The 19,429-nt window shown below is 34.9% G+C and overlaps 1 protein-coding gene across 1 annotated transcript in view; it reads left to right on the top strand.

The window, feature by feature from the left end:
* The window catches only part of CNTLN (centlein), a 176,997-nt gene that overhangs the window by 73,417 nt on the left and 84,151 nt on the right, over window positions 1–19,429 (top strand). The window contains 4 exon segments of the mRNA XM_066569755.1: window positions 3,892–4,065; window positions 10,052–10,177; window positions 15,091–15,212; window positions 17,986–18,111. Coding sequence (XP_066425852.1) covers window positions 3,892–4,065; window positions 10,052–10,177; window positions 15,091–15,212; window positions 17,986–18,111 — 548 coding nt within the window.

Raw genomic sequence — 19,429 nt, 5'->3', positions numbered from 1 at the left:
AGAATCATAGAATGGCCTGTCTCGGAAGGAACCTAAAGATCACCTAGTTTCACCCCACTGTGACCATGGGCAGGGACACCTCCCACTAGAGCAGGTTGCTCCAAGCCCCATCCAACCTGGCCTTGAACACTGCTGGGGGTGGGGCATCCACAGGTCCTCTGGGCAACCTGTTCCGGTGCATCAGCACCCATACAGTAAAGAATTTCATCATAATGTCTGATTTAAGTCTCCCCTCTTTCAAACTCCCCAAGTTTGAAGGCATTGTCCCTTGTCCTGTCACTGCTTGCCCTTGTAAAAATGTCACTCTTTCTGCATGCATCGGTCTTCAAATTCTAGTTTGCTGATAGTCATGTGTTTATATAGAAGAAGTTGGTTGTTCTCATAGTAACCAAATATTTTCACTAAATAATTTGGGTTTAATAATTTTTAAGAATTTTTTTCTCTTATCCGAAGATACTTGGACCACAGAATTCTGGAAGTAATAAATTGACATGAACCTAAACCAAAACACCAGCGAGAGAAGTTTCACCCAGCTTTCTGTCTTGGGAAGGTCTTCTTTCTTGTCTAAAATATTAATGTTCAACCTTCTCTTATATTTGAATAAAAAAAGTCTTTAGGCTAGGAAAATTAAAAGAATATTTCTCAGTTTTTCAAAGATATATAAAGTTTAACAGAAAATTATACCAAACTCCTTTTGAGTTGGAGTCCACTGATAAGCAAAACTTTTGTTTTTAAATTTACTTAATCAATTACATCTTGGTTCTTAGAATTTCTGAAGCTGAAAAAATTCCACAAGTATACTTAAAAATGAGGAGGTTTTGAGGATATCGTAGACCCAAATTCTATAGGTAAGTGTGTTTTGTTAACAACAATCTACTGAATATTTTAAGGTGAAAGCATAGGCATTTTGGAGGTGTTAGTTAAGATCTATGACTTGATTTGTTTGATTTAGTTTTCCAAGAAATATGTCTGCATAGCCATGTGGACAGAGACTGTAAGGGTTTTATTAGAAAATAAGATAAATTTACCATAAAAATACTTTATGGAATTTTATTTTAAATAAGTATCACAGCATGGCAATTTCTAGGGATCTCTTTTGGAAGAAGAGTAGAAAAATAGCCTCAAAGCAAATAAAGAATAATACTTTTCATAAATTGGTCATACTAAAGTCAACAGCAGAACCTGCATGACAAAGCGGAGCAGGTTTTGATGTAATCTGTGACTGATGGAGTCAATTTAAATGGAGTTATGTTTTAAAGTACTCAGTATTTATTTTTTTACACAAGAAAATAAAAAGTAGTGATACAATAAGAAGTTAATAATTAGTGACATTCTGTAACTCTTACGGCTTAAAAGTCAGCAGCAGAAGCTGGACTCAAGGATATAAAGGTCCTTTTAAAGTTAAATAATTCTATGAGCACTTAACAGGTGTAGACTTTTTAAAGTAACAGGAATGTGAATTTAAATTGTTGTAACAGATTGAAGTTGTTGACTCTTTTTTGAGTTACTAATACAGTTTTAAAGCTTGTGTTTCACATGGAGCTCTTTTTTTACATGCATCTGAGAAATCAGTAAGATGTGTGTGTCAAGTTGGTAGGTGTATTTCTCTTTTGTAAAAAGAGTAAAATTCAAGTAATAAAATAAATTCCAGAACCTGAGTGCAACTACATTTCCCTTATCTACTGACACTATTTCTGTCTTCTTGGTTTTGTTGGATTTTTTGCATTTTTATATAATGCTCAGGTTTTGTTCAAACAAACATGAAGTCCAGTTTTCTTTAAAGCATTCTTTTGATTGCATGGCTTGTCTACTTCTCATTTTCTTGTTTTTCTTTCTTTTTCCCTGTGTGTTCATGAGCTAGTGGTTATAAACAGGCATTTTACTGATCATAGGTACTTCTCATACTTCTCATTTTCTTGTTTTTCTTTCTTTTTCCCTGTGTGTTCATGAGCTAGTGGTTATAAACAGGCATTTTACTGATCATAGGTAGTAATGGCATCTGTTTGCAACTACGTATGGCCTAAACTATGCAAAATGAGGAACAGAATTTATTTAAGGAGCAGTCAGCAAAATCACAGGCAACTTTTACTGTCTGACAAATGTCTTATACTTTCTATATGAAGAGTTGAGGTTTTTCTAAAAAAAGTGGTCAATATCTTTAATTTGTAATTTATTTGTTGAAATAATGAGTTTATCTTAGGCTTTATGAAAAGCATACTCTGCATAAATAAAATGTCTGTGCCTATTTGTCTGTTTCTGACAATTACTAAGCTTACTAAGGTGCTTGATTGATTTTAATCAACTTTGGACCACTTCACTTCTTGATTGGCATGAATTTGGAGATTCATTTACTTAACCTTTTTTTTACACTGCTTTTTGTAATTTTTGTCAGTATTCCTGACTTTTTTTATGTAGGGAGCACCAGTGTTTGAGAGCAAAGTGCCACGTGATGATTGTACCAAATAATATCTTCTCTATTGAAATGAGTATTTGTCTTAAGAATATGCACAGTTGAAAGCAAATAATGTTGTCAGGATCTTGTTAATAAGAGATAAAATAAAACTTCTAGTTAGTCTTAAGAGCGTGTCTTCTGGATCAAGTTTGTTGATTGAAGAACTCACTGCTTGCCAGCTGCTCATCATTGCTGTCAGAACACCACTGGCAATAGAGTTTTATGAGTTTCCCCTCATCAATGCAGTCCAAGGTCAGCTCAAGCCATTTCCATTGGCTTTTAATCTACCCACCCCTTTTAGTTATGCAATCAGTTAGGCAGGCTGTCATTCCTTCTCCAGCAATGGCACTGAGGTGTTAACCTCCAGCTACCTGGATGCATTGGCCATGTGGGAATTATATCATCTTTCTCTGGCACAGCTGTTAAAAGATGAATATCTGTCCCCAGCCTTATGGCACTGAGGAGGAGGCGGCATTTCATTTTATGATTGCCGTAAGGTGACTCAACAGGCATATTGCTGCTAGTTACACTAAGAAAGAAAGTTTTGCCCAGTGGTTGTTACAGGGTGGGGTGTGATCACACCTGGTAATGAAAACTCAACTGACCAGGAGTCAGTTGTCAAGCCATGCTAGCTTGACCACTCTTGGTCATGCATACATGAGTCCGCTACTGAATATCAGGGTTATAACTTACAGGAGCTGCTACCACTGAAATGTGTCCTCTCTGAAAAGGTTTGGTAGCTAGGTAAGTTGATCACTGTGCAGGAGCCTTGCATTGTGCCAAGGAATTGCTGCACGTGGATTGATAGCTAGGAAAGGTCCTGGAATTCAACAGTTTAACAAATAAAGTACCAACCTTGAGCAACACTGTGAGCTAGAGTCTATTTTTTCCTTTAAGTTTTCAGTTTGACCACAACACTTGTGCTCTTTAAGGATGTTATGGATACAAGTTTTAGATTTACAGTAAAAAAGTACTTTTCTGAGGCAGTTCTTAACTAACAATATGTTTAGTTCCAGAATATGCAGTTAAGGTTTTTTTGTTTGGCCAGTGATACTTAAAACTTGAAATTTCACTAGAAACAAGTCCAGAAGGTGCAATACTCTGTCAAGAAATTTAATAGCATGTGACATACAAATTACTGTCTAATAATTACTGTCTAATAAATGCAGAAGAAATGTCTGTATAAAACAGCCATTGTTAAGAACATACATTTAGATTTAGAAAAGAGGGTGGTGGTCTAAAAATGTTTCCTTAATATTTTGAGATCTGGTTTTGATTATGCATTCATGGGTAATTTATGAGAGCAGAATTATTTGCAGCTTTTACATGTTTCTGTAATATTGCTAATATATTTCTCTAGGCAGTTTTAAGTAAATGGTGTGTTACGCATCTGATTTTTTTTGTTAACAATGTAGTATACCTCTACTGTCATTTTCTAGGTATTTCAACAGCCTTCTTTAAGTGAGCTAGAGGACTATATTACAGTGCAAGAATCTGAAATGGAGCTTTTACAGAAAAAATTGAAGGAAGGGGATCCTAACCTAGCAGAGCATAATTTGTACACTGCAGATACTCTGGAAAGCAACAATATAAGGACTGGAAGAAAGCACGAGGTAGGGTAGTTTTATTGTCTGGTGTATTTGTGTGTAAGTCAGGCTGGTGAAGCCAAACGTTTTTGCTCAAGGGCCCAGATAATAATTTTAATATCTGTTGACACTGCTTATAATTCTGGAAGCTTGTTTGAATAGTTCCTGTGTTATCTGCCAAAGACTTGTTAAAATAGCTGTTGGGAGTAGAAGGTTTTACCTTATTAAATACTGAATAAGGGATTCTTAATTAAATGAACTATTTGCAGGATAAATTCTTTGTAGGTTTGCTAAAATGAATATTTATCAGATATTTTGTTGTGTTTATTAGAATGACCATCTTTCACTGTAAGGAAAGTGAGACAAATATAAATGGTTATTTTTATGATTTTTTAAATGAAAAATATTTTTTCCCAAATTCTTGACTTCTGGAGTGGAATATAGTATTTTTTTCTAGGAAGAATGACAACAATATCCTTTGAAGCTTATACTTTCAGCTTTGTATGGTGCTGAATTGCCTCTTTTGTGGAGTCTCACTGTTTGATTTAGGCATTAAATAACAATAACAACACCTATGAGCTATAGTAAATGAGTGACTCTTGTAAATAATTCCATTATTAAATGGATCTATTAAATTAGCTGAAATCATGATGCTTTTCATTGTGTTCAGACTCTTCCTCATCTATTATTTATTGTGATTGTATAGAGTATGGGAAACTGTTAACAAGGTTGCAAAGGTGAATGTGATTTTGAATGGTATAAATAATTCACTAGTGTGGACCATCATGTCCACTTCCTCTGAAATCTTCTAGTTTATCCGAATATGGTATCTCATCACATTTTCTTTAAAAAATGTATAGCTTGTTCTTTCTTAATGATCTGTACTGTATGTTAGTTTTGGGAAAAGACACGCTTTAGAACATTTTTTCAGGAGCATGTGGTGGGCATTTCTGTGAAAATGTGCTTAAGAAAAAACAAAATGCTACACAGGCAGTACAGACTGAAGAACAAAAGGTAAGAAACAGCCTGACAAATGGTCAGGAAGGAGGAGAGGGAGGGTTTGCTTCTTGTGCTGGAAACAGGTATTTCTCTACAGCCCAGGGAGAGGATCACTGTGGAGCAGATGTCAAAAATATAGCTTGTGGAGGAGCCCAGAGCAAGTGGATGTTTGCTCATAGAAATCACAGCTTCTGGAGGGGAGTAGGTACTGAAGCAGGTTCCTCCCTTACATGAGCTATGGTCCATTGAAGACCTGCTCTGGAAAAGGTTTATCCTGGAGGACTCCAGCCTGTGAGGCCCTGTGCCGGAGTAGGAGAAAAGTGTGAGGAGGAAAGAATGGCCCAATGGGAGCTGTTAAGCATTGATTGTAAACCTTCTGCCTGCATGGTTCAGCAGGTGGTAAAAGAGTCAGGAGCTATGGAATGAAGTTTTGCCTGGGAAGCTGGGAGCTTCTTTTGGGTAGGGAAGGCAGTGTTCATTGATTTTTTTTTCTTTATTTCTTACAACCTAAATATATTCTAAGAGGCAGTAGCTTAAATAAATTTTCTTCAAGTCGAGTCAGTCCATGATGCTGAGTGGTAAACCCACCAGCTTTATCATCCTGTTTTCTCCTGTCCTAGTGGGGAAGGAAACTGGGAGAACAGTTGAGTGGGTGTTTGACCCTTTGCCAAGGTTAGCCCCCTGACAATGTCTTTTTCTGTTTCCTCAGGGGAAAGTAAATGAGACTGCTGTGTTTGTCATGAGCTGTGTCAAAATAAAGCAATTACACTGCCTTCCTTGAGTAAAACTAAATACGAATTTTAAAATCTATTGTAGAAAATCTCTTCCTGTTTTGATATGTAGGTCTGAGTTATGCTCTTTAAATAGTCAAGGCTGTTTGATATGTCCACTTTTTCACAAGAGCGCACAAGTCTCTATTAAAACTTTTGGGAACTCAATTGTTAACTCCTTTGTATGTAAGGCAACACAGTAAGTGAAATTGTGGAAATACTGTGAATTTTCTAAAATGGAGAAGGTAGTATTGCTGTGCTAGTACTTTACCCTTTTTCCTTTTACTATCTTCTCATTCCCTTGTTTTTCAGCCTTTTATGACAAAATCAGAAGTCATTAGCGCATGATTTCACAGAAAGAGTATGTGGGATATTCAATGTTTGTTTTAAAAAGATGATTCTTTTGACTTTACAAAGACTATTGTGCTGTCCTTCATTCCCCCATATATACATTCCCAGGATACAAAGAACAAATAAGCATGGAATCACTTCTGATCAGAATGACACTGCTCTGATGACTTACTGCTCTAAAAAGGTTTCAAAGGCTTTGAAAGAAGGAATAGTTGGAAAGGTGTTGAAAAGAAGAGCCTGGTACAAACAGAAACTTGGCGGTAAATTGAGATGTATGGCCACACGACTGCATGCTTCTGGCTGTGTTTACATATGCAACAGCATAGATACATCTATAGCCTTGTGTTGGTTTCTTTGTGAATTGCAGATATCCACATCTCTTGGCTACAGCTGTACTGAGGAATAGAAACAACTTATTCTTTGAGAGGCATTTAAAAGCTTTGTTAAATGTGGTTGTGATGTCCTGTTTCATGATATTAAGTGTGTATTTAGAGGCAGTTGAAACAATCATAGTCCTGTCTATGTGAAAAGTGGTGTAGTTGTGTGCTGTTGTGTTTGAAGACTTATAGGTCATTCTTCTAGGTCTATAGTATCAAGATACTGAAAGACATGTGTTAACCTGCAGTGATAGTAAAGTTCCTGTTGAAACATAGTGAATCAAGAATTTAGCATTTTTCTTTCTAAAAACCCCCACATCTATCTGGTCAGTCTTGGGTTCAGCCTCAACAATGTTTCTGTTTCTTCAATTGATAAAAACATTACGATTTCTGCCCACTGTCCTCCGAGCTGTATCTTGGCAGTCATTGATATAAAGCCTGTAAAGAAAAAGTGTTCCTAAGACTTTTCAGGAGGAGTTCTGACTTCCCTACTTTGGTTTGAAAGTAGGGAAGGGTTTTGGGGTTTTTTTGTTGGTGGAGTTCTTTTTGTTTTTTTATTTTTTGTTGGTTATTTTATGGTTTTCATTGTTTGTTTGTTTTATTTGGCTTGTTTTGGCACTTAATTCAACATGAAACCTGTTGAATTCAAGAACATGGCTATTTGCAGTTTTGTCCCATGATGTCTTTCATTGTGCAGACAGGTAATAGAAGGTTGTCTAGAAATAGGCATATTTTCTTTTTCTGCTTGTGTGCCTCCATTATCAGTTAATGTGTGTCCCATCCACTGCTATTTCTTTATGCTAAATCTTCTGTCATTAAATTTCATATCTATTATATAATAGAAACTCTGTTCATTTCTGGTTTTCTGCTATTTGGTTTAGTCTTCAGTAAAAATGTTTAAGAAACATTCAATGAAAAATATTCTGATCTGGATTCCTTTCCTGACTTGGATAAACAGTCTTCACTGACAAAAGTGGAGGGGTTTTTTACTCCTAAACATGTAGAAAATTTTTGAAACATTACATTTTGAAACATTATATATATTTTTGTATATATTTAATAGAGGTATGACAAAATTTTTCTGTAGAATATGAGGACTGAATAAAACATTTAATGTTTATATTTGATGGCAGCAAGAGCAGTAAAGTTTGCACTTGTGAGAAGATTTTTACAGATGCCATCTTTCAAACTGAGTTTTGCAGCAGCCCAAGGCAATCCAATTATAGTGTATTTTACTAAACAGTCTTCTTCGTCTTGATAGAACTCTTTACCTCCTTAGCAGAGATTGAGTTCAAACTACCTATGTGCAACTGTAAAGCCCAGATCCAGTGTCCTTTCTCCACAGACCTTTAGTCTGATCACTAAAAAGGTGAAAGTTATAGAATACATATCACCAATCCCATTCATTGTCACAGGGAATCATTTCCATATCCATAAGTAGTTAAAAGTTTTCTCGATGTTTTTTATGTACCTTAGCTCTAGCACATTCCAAGGTAGCTATATATAAACTCTGAGTGTGTATAATATATATATCTATCTATACATATATATATGTATAAAAAATTCTTATATACTCGTATCTGATCAGCTGTGACTAGACTAGCAAGACAGTGAATTTTATCTTTTTTGGTATTTTTTTTCTCTTTTCTCTGCTCCTTCTCAGGTTTTCTCTACCTATTAATTCTTAAGAGCCTGGTGCTGGTTGATCTCCTTTTCCTTTGTTGTCCTTCACTTTGGCAGCAAGCAGAGTGCTTTGACCTTCTATATCTGATTTCAGAGAAACTGTGTATATTTTCTCTATACCAGCATAAAGTTTACCTAGAAAGCAATTATTGAAAAATAATGCATAGTACAGTCATGTATAATATGACTGTATATAATGATTAAGTAATGTAGAGGATAGGAGGGTTGGGTTTTGGTTGCTTTTTTTTTAAAGCTCTTCATTTTATTTACAAAATCGGGGACTCTGAAGATTATTATATTTTTTAGTATTTGGATTTTAAATGTACTAAAATCCTTTCCAGATGTTAGTTCTGGTTTGGTTTTGTTGTTTTGTTTTTTTTTTTTGAGGCGGGGGGGGTTGTTTTGGTTTGGTTTATTCTTGGGGGTTTTTTTGGTTTTGGCCTGTTTTGTTTTTTGGGTTGTTGGGTTTTTTTTGTTTGTTTGGATTAGTTTTGGTTTTGGTTGAGGTTTTTTTTTGTGAGGGTGTAACACTTTTTCTAATAAATTTTGCTTGGTTGTTTGTTGGACTTTCTTATGTCTGTTTCAGGTATGTGTTGTAAGCAAAAGAATCGTGAAATCAAATGACAAAACCACATTGGAAATATTTACATTCATAAATATAAATATAAATATAAATATAAATATAAATATAAATATAAATATAAATATAAATATAAATATAAATATAAATATAAATATAAATATAAATACGAGATGCTACTGTTCTCTGATATTTCGTGACAGATTTTTTTTTCTTTTTTTTGGAAACCCATACTATTTAAAATGAAAATGTGGTATATGATGTCTTATAAATATTTCATGCTGGAAGGTAGTGGTCAAAGAAAAAAATGTCAGTTGCTAATTAAGATACTCTTCAAGATTAAATTAATTTAATGGACTAGTGAAAATATTGATATCTACAGTATTGAAGAAGAATATATCCCTAATTTCTTTTATTGTCTATCAGTGTTTTCACAGAGAAAGTGGCATAATGCAACAGGAATAATCACAATTTACCTAAGTTTCTGTTTGACTTTATGTGTTGGCACAACGATATTTTATCTGATTGGCATTAAGTGTGTGTTGGTATTTCACTGTTCTTAACCCAAGTTATTCCAAAAATCTGAAAGTCTAATTTTATGAGGCCTTTCTTTCTCTGCCATAAGGACATATGACATAGAGTGAACAAGAAGGCTGCCCAGTTTAAGTGTTACTTTCACATACTCTTTCTCCAGATTGCTGTATGAAGCTGTACATAATATAAACACATATTCTTGTCTCTAGTTAGTCACATTATAGTTAATGACCATATGGTCATTATGGTATAAGATCTACTGTCTGTTGTATTTATATTCCTCAAGCATATTGTTCCTTCAACTTCACAGTGTGTTAAACTATTTCAAAGGGAAAAAAATCCTTTCCCTCTTGTTTCTGGTTGTCCTATCAAGTGTAACCTTGGACCCTTATAGAGCAATTAGACCAGCCTCTATCCCCTCCTTTGTAATGAGGTTTCTTGCATTTCTGAGTCTATAACCCTTTAGTCTTCCCTAATGGGACATCATTATTCTGAAAGAAACAATGTAAATGTAAATGAATATTCTCATTAACGAGTCACAGAGAAACCTTTAGTGGTAGCGCTGTGGTAATTCTGCTTGTTATTTCTCTGGTATTCCATGCAGATTTTTTTTTTATAATTCATTATTAGTATTCAAAATTACTTCTTCTTTAATTCTGCATGTCTTTCATAATCCGGTGTTCCAACTAGTTCAACCATGTCCTTGTTTTATTCTCCAGAAACCACCTGTGAAACGTTCAAGGTCTCTGTCCCCAAAGAGCTCTTTTAGAGAGTCAGAGGAACTAAAGAAGCTTAAAATAGCTGAAAGGAAGATTGAAAACTTAGAGAAGACACTACAGCTAAAGGTGAACATTAAATAAAAATAAATTAAAAGCCTGCTAGCTATAAGCTTGCATAGATAAAGATATACCAAAACAAACAGACATTTTAAAAATTAAAAATACACATATTTTTATGGACTGTAAGTCTCTTCGGATCAGAGAGCACTCTCCATTAGTTTACCTTTTTGCTTTACAGTGTGAGTAATCTTGCAGTCCTGTGGAAGCTTAATTGAGCTGTCATCAATAACACATACTTGTTAAATACATTTTCAAAGTTTGTGTTTGGGTATATATATTCTGAGAAATTTTTGTGTTCATATGAAGTAAATCAGAAAGTAGAAGCACTGAAAGTACAAAGACTTTTCTGTACCCACACTTTAAAATGCTGAAGTCAGTAACTTAAAAAAGACCCTTGGAAATTGTATAAGTTGTGGGTCCGTTAGTTGCTGGTCTGAAAGATGCTGTTTAAAAAAACAATGACAATCCCCCTCGCTCCACCCCTTCATAGAAAATCTTAATTGAGCTTGTTTTACAATTGCTCATTTTGTTCCAGTTCCACAGATTTTTGTAGCTGTGTTTTTTTTGGTTTGGCATTTTGCTACAGAGATACAGTACCTTTTGAACAAACTATTGGTTTGAAATTGCACCTCTGAATGCAAAATGCAAACCCTGAGTCATATTTTCTTAAACACTTAAAAATTCATCCTCTTCTTTTCTCTCCTCATTTTCCTCCCTCACCTTCTTCTCTTTTTTGTGTTGCTTATTGTTGTTCAGTTATGTAATTTGAAAGATATCTTCAAGTATGTGTAGCCTAAAGGAGAATTCGTTGTATTAAACATCCTATAATAAAAGTTATGTGAGTGAAAAAAATTGGAAGCTCTACCAACCATAGTGATGAGTTAATTTTAGAAAAACTATAAGTTGGAAGTATATTTCAGCGAAGTGTCACAGTTGATCCATCTATGTACTTGGGAGAATTTAAAGCATTTTCTTAACATGTAGAGTATATGACCAGGAGAGGTTATTTAGACTTCAATTTCAGTCTTCCAGGCTGTCTTTTTCCTGGGAGACAGAAAATTAACTTTGTTTTGTTTTTTCCCTCTGTTGAAAATTCTAAGACATGTCCCACCAGATAAATCTGAGAATTGGCCTTTGGGAGGCTTTCTGTTCATTACTCTTAGTTGGCCTGCCTGACACTGATGCTACAGATTATTCTGGAACTGTAGGCTACAGCTGTTTTGCTCTTGGAAGCAAAACACAGTTCAGTGTCTATGGCTATTGCCTTAAATGATAGAGAGCTACACATTTCTTCTGGAAAGAGGAGTGAAGGAAAGCAGATGCAGAAGAGAAACAGCTGTCTGTGCATTACCTCATATCATGATTTGTACCATTCACCATACTGCCTTTACTTATCTTCTATTTAATCTTAAAGTATAATTTAAAAATCTGTGCAGGTTCTTGATGTTACAGGTGTGGGATCTCTATCACAGACATCCATGATGTCTTTAAGGGCTAAATCTCCCCTTGAAAGGGAACACATTAACTTCTTGCATTTTCTCTTAACAATCTATTTGGCTTCTTTTGCAGAATGCTTTAATGGTTTGAAAAGAAGCTGTAGAGGCCCAGGTCATCATACAAAACACTGTTGTGGCACTACATTCATATTTCAATGAGGCTACTGCCAGCATGACAGTGAACTAAGCTACATAAAGTTAATGTCAGAACATTTAAGTTGCTAGTCTGTGATTTCTTAATGCTAGCCTTCTCTCAGGCATTGTTTCTAGCAACAAAAAATGGATTTGACCCACATTTTCAAAACTGGTCCTTGCATTATTGCCTCTTCAAACGAAGTATTATCTATATGATTACTTGAAATTTTCTTGCTCAGAGAAATGGTTGCTCTGTCAATACACACACTAATGCATGTCTGGAACATGAAATGGTGACTTTATACATTAGTACTTTCAAAAAATTGGTGAAAATAAAAAAAAAAGAACAGCTCTATTTTTGGGGTTTTCAGGAATGCCTCAATCAGTATTGCAAAGGAGCAGAAAAGGTTAAGGTCCCATTCACAGGTTTTTCCCGTTGTCTCAGCTGACTCATTTCTCAGCAAGAAAAGCTGGCTCTTAGTATCTTCATTGCTAGTATAAATGGGGTGATCATTTAAGATTCAGAGTTTTTACACAGAATTGGCTTTGTTTCTGGGATACTAAAAAGTAACAGAGCATGCCTGATTGCACCCTTGGTTACAGAAGAGAATGTCAAAATGAATAAGAGTAATTTTTTTGTTTTTAAATAACAAATTATCAATCTGCTACTTAGATTGGTACAAAACTTCAGTCTACTGTGGGTCTTTAAGAAGTGGGTAAGAGTTTGGTTGTTGAGAAGTAGGTATTTGATACAAACTAAGAGTATGTTGATCTTCTACTGTATTGCTTCAAGAGCTGTGGTCACTGGTGTAGCCTAGAGGAGATAATCTTGGCTTTAACGGGAAAAGTCTCAAAACCAAGAGGAGCTCTTCTCTTTGAGTTTTCTCATCCTTTTTAGGCTCTAAAGTTTTTGGAGGTAAATCAAATTAGCATTTGCACACCAGTCTTCAGGGCCATCTTAATACTTGTTTGTATTAGCAAGACCACACTCACATTTACCTCAGATTTCATATGTAGTCCTATTCCATGTATAGTGTTCGGATGCTGAAAATAGATGAATATTGCATTTTATCCACATAACTGTTTGTGAAAAAAACTGGTTTTGTAACTATTAGGGGCCTCAGTTCTTGAAAGCCTAAGCATAGTCAAATAATTGAATCAGTGTAGTTTTTACAGTAATAGAAGGTCAATTTCAATAAAAATTTGCATTAGTGATTAGAATATTTTGACTTGTCTGAGCAGCCTGCCAAAAGAAAAAAAGGCATAGGTAGTGGGGTTTTTCCTCCTGCAGGTTGAACTTCGTGTTATTCATTATTGCATGGGAATAAAGGATGACAGGGTACACCTGGAGAATAATCTGGAGGTCCAGCACTGCGAGAGATGGTTGTTCTGTCCCATGTCCATGAATGTATACAAAACTGTGTACAAGACAGTTTAGTTATGAAATATAACATAATTCAGACAGAGATTAATCTAACAGATTATGGAAATTTCAGTGAATATTTTAAATCCTGAAGTGCCTAATTCAATAGAGAGAGTGATTAGGGCAGTTAATTGTCTAATTTCTATTTCTGCAAGAGCAGAGCAAGTGATAAGGGAAAGCAATAACTGTAACAGAATGGATAATAGAACAGGTAAGCAATAATGAAAAATGCAGATTCATTAATAGGAAAGGCCAAATTCTACAGTTGGTTTCATCTCTGAAAGGGCATTGATACTAATAAGCTTCTCAGGATTTATATTGAAGACATTATTTTCTAGTGCCCTGCCCGACTTGACCAGTTTTTGCTAACAATATCAAACAATCTCAGAACAGTTGTTTCATGAACTTCTCTTGAAAACACAACATCTGTAATTGTATTCTTGTGAAAATTTCCTCTTGCAAAGCTTGGTAATGATCTCTATGTTCTTAGTCTAAGATTTATGTGCTTTATGTGGTTGTTTTTAATATCATTGTGGTATTTACATGAGTTCACTTCAACCCAGTCAAAAGTACTTTTTAACAATTCAAAATTTAGAAATGTATTTGGTTTAGAGGTTGTTTCAGGAAAAAAAAAACCTATCACCACGACTTTGGGAAAGTATTTGGTAGTAGGGTCACTTTGGACTTGATTGTGTTCCTAAATCTTTTTTTGTTTCCTAAGTCACTTCCAGAAAACTTCTGGAATTATGTATATAGTACCATTTGAAACTTAAGCTGGTGTCTTTCAACTTTGTGGGTCCTGAAAGCTGGGCTACATTTGATAAGCCAAGCTTAGTATAGGTATTTCGTAGTTATGAGTACTCTAGAAACCCTTGCCATGTTTTCATAATGAGATGCAATTTTTATTGTTTGCAGCTCTGACTATTGGTTTGTCTAATTTATTGACTAATGCTGAAAAGTCCTCCTTGCATATAAGCGGTGTAAATACTTGCCAATAAGGTATTCTGATTTATTTAGTTCTGTAGTTGCTGTACAAGCAGAGCTCCCATTGAACTGAAAATGAAGCTCTGATTGCAAATTTTGCTACAGCATAATGAATTCTTTGCTGGTGAATTCTTTACTAGTGTAGAGAAGTTTGACTTGCTTTATAGTGTTAAATGCTTCTTCTTAATGTTATTTTTTTTTCCAGAGGACTGTATTGTCATTTAGAAAAGTCTGGGTCTAAGCTTACATGATGTTATCCTGTAATAATAATCATGGTGTATTTTAATTTTTGTTCTGTACTTTTTTTGTATGGTTTTGATTATATAAAAGATATTGTAAAAAATGTTTTTATTTCTTGTTTGCTGCATTACTAGAGGACAAAGTTTGGGTGTTGCAGGTGTATATATATATATTTACAGAAACAGCTTACTACGTGTGGAAATCCTGAAGCCATTTAAATGTAATTTTTTTTTCATGTGGCCGGTATTTCCCTTGAAAATACATAGAACAGTTTTCCATTGGAAAAAAAAGGAAAGAAAGTAGTTTGAATGAAAAACAGTGCCAACAGTCCTTTTTCAGTCTATGTGTTTTTAAATGTATTAGGCTTATGCATTCACCAGATAAAAGCTGCCGTTTTGGTAGTAAATTTTTAAAATTTTCAGCAGCATGAAAATAGTATTTAAGTGAATTGCCAAATCAGCAGACTCTTCCAAAGTAGTAATAAGAAAAGTTTGACCTCAAGGACTGTGAGTCCTGATCTTTCTATTTCAATTTCTGAGTCTCACAGTAGTTGATAAAAGAGAACTTTCCTTTCATTTGATCTGTGTAACACTCTCTTATATTTTGTCCAACTCTGATTTTGTTTTTCTGGTTTCATACAGTCTCCAGAATCTTATGAGCTAAGAGCAGCCTATGGAAACCACGGAGAAAGGCTGCAGATGTTTCAGACCAACTACAGAGCGCTAAAAGAGCAATTAAAGCAGTGGGAAGAGGGCAATAGCAGGTAAGTTACACAGCTCATTAAAAACATTTTCCTTACCCAAGAAATCTGAACAGAAGTATTACAAGGGTATTCAAAAGAGAATGTGATTTGAAGGAAGAAGCTACTGGGTGGTGATCAAGACTATCTTTTGTTACAGCATAATACATAGCTTACCCCTATGTGAGAAAAATTGTAGTTGAAACCAAGAGGAAATATATTGAGCTGACACCTTGACTCATTTCATTTAGGCTCTCCTTGAGAGCCTGAGTACTGGACAAAGGTCAGCTAGGACTGCTTACTTATGTTTGTCTGATTCCTCACTCATTTATTTTGTTGACTGTATGTTTTTAATTTTCTGTAACACAGCAGTTGTTCATTATGTTTCAAATAGTTTTTAAAAATAGTTTTATTCATTAAAATATAGAAATAATACCCTCTCTAACATTTAGTGATTCATATATTAACTGAGGCTAAAATCTCCTTCCTTATAGGGGAAAAGTAAAATAATATGTGCATGAAAGCAAGGTGTTTTTATCTGTTAAATTATTTAAAAAGAAATTATTTCTGATAATTTTTACAAAAAATGCAGTAATATATCTTTATTAATGGAAAGAGGAAAGACTTTACCACATAAAATTTGCATAATGAACATTCTGTATATCATTCTCCCTTAGGCTCTATACAGAACAGTGAAAATTTTATGCAGAAATTCTTCTTTTTTTTTGGTCCTTAGCATACAGATACTTTGGTAAACAGATGCAGTTGGAGGAATGAAAGCATTTCTTATCAGTTCAGTTATCAAGCACCGCTGTTTTTCAGGACCTGTTTCAAAGAAGTAATTTCCTTGTGGCTTTAACAAGGCTTTAGCATGCACCTAACAGCTCAGTAAACACTTGTATGTTTTACTAAAAATAATTATTTTTGCAGTTAGAACAATACTGACTAATCTTGACACAAACTTTATCTCTGAGAAAGTGAGAGAAAAATGAGAGTCACAGAAAATGCTGCAAAACTGGTAGCTGTTCAGAGTCTGGGGTGACATAAAGCATCCTACTGTGAATGATAAACTGTTCCTTATATATAAGTAATGATATTGCCTGTCTTAGTAGATTTGCATTGCTTTGAAATACTAGCATTTACGTAGGAGCGATTTGTCTTTAAAAAAGGAAAAAAAAGGTGTGGATGGAAACAATGGTGAAGTACAAAATTGCTACAGGCATCCGTGGAAGCACAGGAGCATTTTTTAAAATACTTAAGCATAATGGCAAATATCTTTAGGCAAATTATAATGAAATGGTTTTGGTTTTTTAAGGAAAATTATGGATTTTTTTTTTCTTTTAGTTCAGTGCTTTAAATTTAGTGCAATCTGGAAGTGACTTATGGATGATAGTTACTAAATTCAATGAAATTATTTAATTCTGTGTCTATACCTAGACAGGCTTTCATATCCATTGACAGTGCAAAGCTAACAAGCTAAAAAAAATTGAACTAGATAAAGACATTAAAATCTTAAACTTGATATACAGTGAAGCACTGAGTGTTTTGGTTCTGATGGTTTAAAAAAAATTAAAAAGAAAAGGGAAAGAGAGACAAAGGTGACTTCTGTTTAAAGTAAATGAGACGAGCTTGTGTTATAATGAATGTGTTTGGGATAAGTAGGTATTGGGGAGAATATAATGCTCAGTCTTCACTTAGTCATCTAATTTTTTCATCTCTATTTAAGATGAGCTGAAAATAACAGGGTTTCAATAATCTTTCTTACCAGATTAGATTTGTATGAAGTCACACTAAAGGAGGTTTGGTTTTCATTTTTAATACAGTTAAACAAGAGAAAGTAGACAAGACACCAATAAAAGCAGTCTGTAACAATAAGACCTGTTATTTTGGTATCACAAAAAGCTGTATAGTGCTGCTGTAATGTAAATTGTGCATTAAGAAGTCAGTATCAGGTTCTTATGTGGCATTTCTGATCCTTTGTAAGTGATGGAGGACCCCATTCTCCATATTCTTCATAGATTAGTATCTGTTATTGAGATGGCAGCTGATGGGACCTAATCCACCTGTCAGTGTACATACAACTTGCACTGATGTACGTGACTGCAAAGATGATGGGGGCCTTAGGAGGCTACCACATTGTCTGAGAGTTTATTTCTATGCCCAGTAGGAATTTGGATTGCAGAGTTTTAAATTGATTCCATAAAGCATTTTTTAATACATTTTTTATCTTTGGCATTATTAAAATACCTAAAAATACTTTAATGACTGAAAAACTGTTAAATAATTTTATTTTTCTGTGCTTCTAAAGTCAATATGCTTTTTCTTAATACATAATCTTGTCCATAGATAGTTAATTCCTTTATTAAACTGTATAACAACAGTGTGATTTAGAGTGGGCATTAGTAGCAACTTCCAGATTGGCTTGCTGGGGTGTTAGAAGAGCTGATGACTCTACCTTAATTTTCAAGAGATTACGTGATGATTTTAACTTCTTCTTTCCCATAGCAGTATTTAAAGTAATGTTGTCAGAATGTGGGTGACACTATTCTGCCACATCACCTAGGAGGCATGGTGTCATACTAGCTCAATATCTATCTGAAACTATGTAATTGACCTTCTCTTTATTACCACAGTTAAGATTTCATGCCTCAGAATGTATATTTCATACAAAATTCAGATTCAATGGATGCTGTACTTGAAAAATCTGTATTTTCTGAAAGCAGGGGTGCTTTTATTCTGGTTCTCCCAAAGCATTTAGATATTTGAAAACAAACAACCTTTTAAAACTCATAAACAGCTTTGAAAATACTAAAAGCAGATACCAACACACAAGCTCCTGTCAGCTTTGTCAAGACGATCGTGATGTGATGTGGAATGAACTGGCTTTTTTCAAAAGGGAGAACAAAAAGCTGCTGATTGAGAAGTGAGTTTGTTTCTTAAATGGTGTTTAAATAAAGAAACATACTGGTTTTTTTCTGAAGTGCCTTACAGGCCATACCAGAGGAATTCCTTGCAAAATTCCATTATAAAAGCATCTACCAAAAGCAGAAAAGGAAAACATCAGCGCTTTTTTTTTTTTTCTTCCTTCTCTCTCCCCCTTAAATCAGTGACAAGTTACAAGTTTGCTAGCACTAACAGAAACTGTATTCCATGATCTAGGGATTGTGTTAATTAATGTGGCTCTCATCTGTTGGAGGTGTCGCTCTTCATTAGCCTGTATTTTACACACTGCCGTGCTTCATTTTTGGAATGAGGTGGTGAGGGGATAACCTAGCCAGCCATCCTTGTTTGATCTCTGTGATACATACGCAATGCAGAATGCCTCAGCTCTCTTGGTTCCCTGCCCTGTCCTGCTAATCCCAGCTGAGCTCATTATGGTGTAGCCTTGCTGCTACTCCTGGAGCCAGAGCTGTCCAAGCTAATTACTGGTAGCAGCAGAGCTGCCTGTTAAGGGTCTGGTGTGGATCTGCTAACATGGTCCTTGGTAGTGACCTGCAAAAAGCACGAGGGAGTTGCTCTCTTTCTTGCTGTGCACAGCCTGTCCTTTGGGTTTAGTGCTGATCCCTTCACACAGCTCTTTCAGCTGTAGTAAGTGTAAAACTTGGTGAAGGAAACTCTTACTTTAGAAAACATACAGTTTGCTGCTTTGATCTCATAATTCATAGGCTATTACACTCAGCCAGGCAAAGTAAAAAAAATGTCCTTTTATACTAGACAAAAGGAAGTTAGTATGGTATAATTAGCCCTTTGCTGTGATTTAACACTTTCTGTAAGTGACTATGATTTTTTGTTTTAATTTAAGAATCAAGACATCATATAAAGTTTTATTCAGACTTTGTTTTTTGTCCACATTAAAAAAAAGTGTTTTCCCAATGGATCACAATATAAGCCCATTTTGTGGCAGTACCATGAAGGCTGCTATCACAGAATTTCAATAGCAGCAAATTGTTTTGTTCTGTGTAAGTCCTTGTGTTGACCATAATCTCCTTCGGTGTACTATAGGCAGTGTTGCCAGTAGCTGTGTTACGTGGGGTATTCTTATATCTGCCAGTTAAAATTGTGTGCTTGTTCTTGTCACTTCATTGTCACTTTTTTTTTTGCTGTTTTGAAGCTATAACAACAAATTATCACATGTGATTATTTTGTGGGTTTTCATTTTTTACTTTTATGTAGGAAAGAACACTTTCTTGCCATATACGTAATTGCATACCTGGCGAGATGTACATGTAATTCCCTTTCCC

This window comes from Molothrus aeneus, chromosome Z (genome assembly GCF_037042795.1).
Source record: "Molothrus aeneus isolate 106 chromosome Z, BPBGC_Maene_1.0, whole genome shotgun sequence".
In the NCBI taxonomy this organism is placed as follows: Eukaryota; Metazoa; Chordata; class Aves; order Passeriformes; family Icteridae; genus Molothrus; species Molothrus aeneus.
This window is presented reverse-complemented; position numbering and strand designations above follow the sequence as displayed.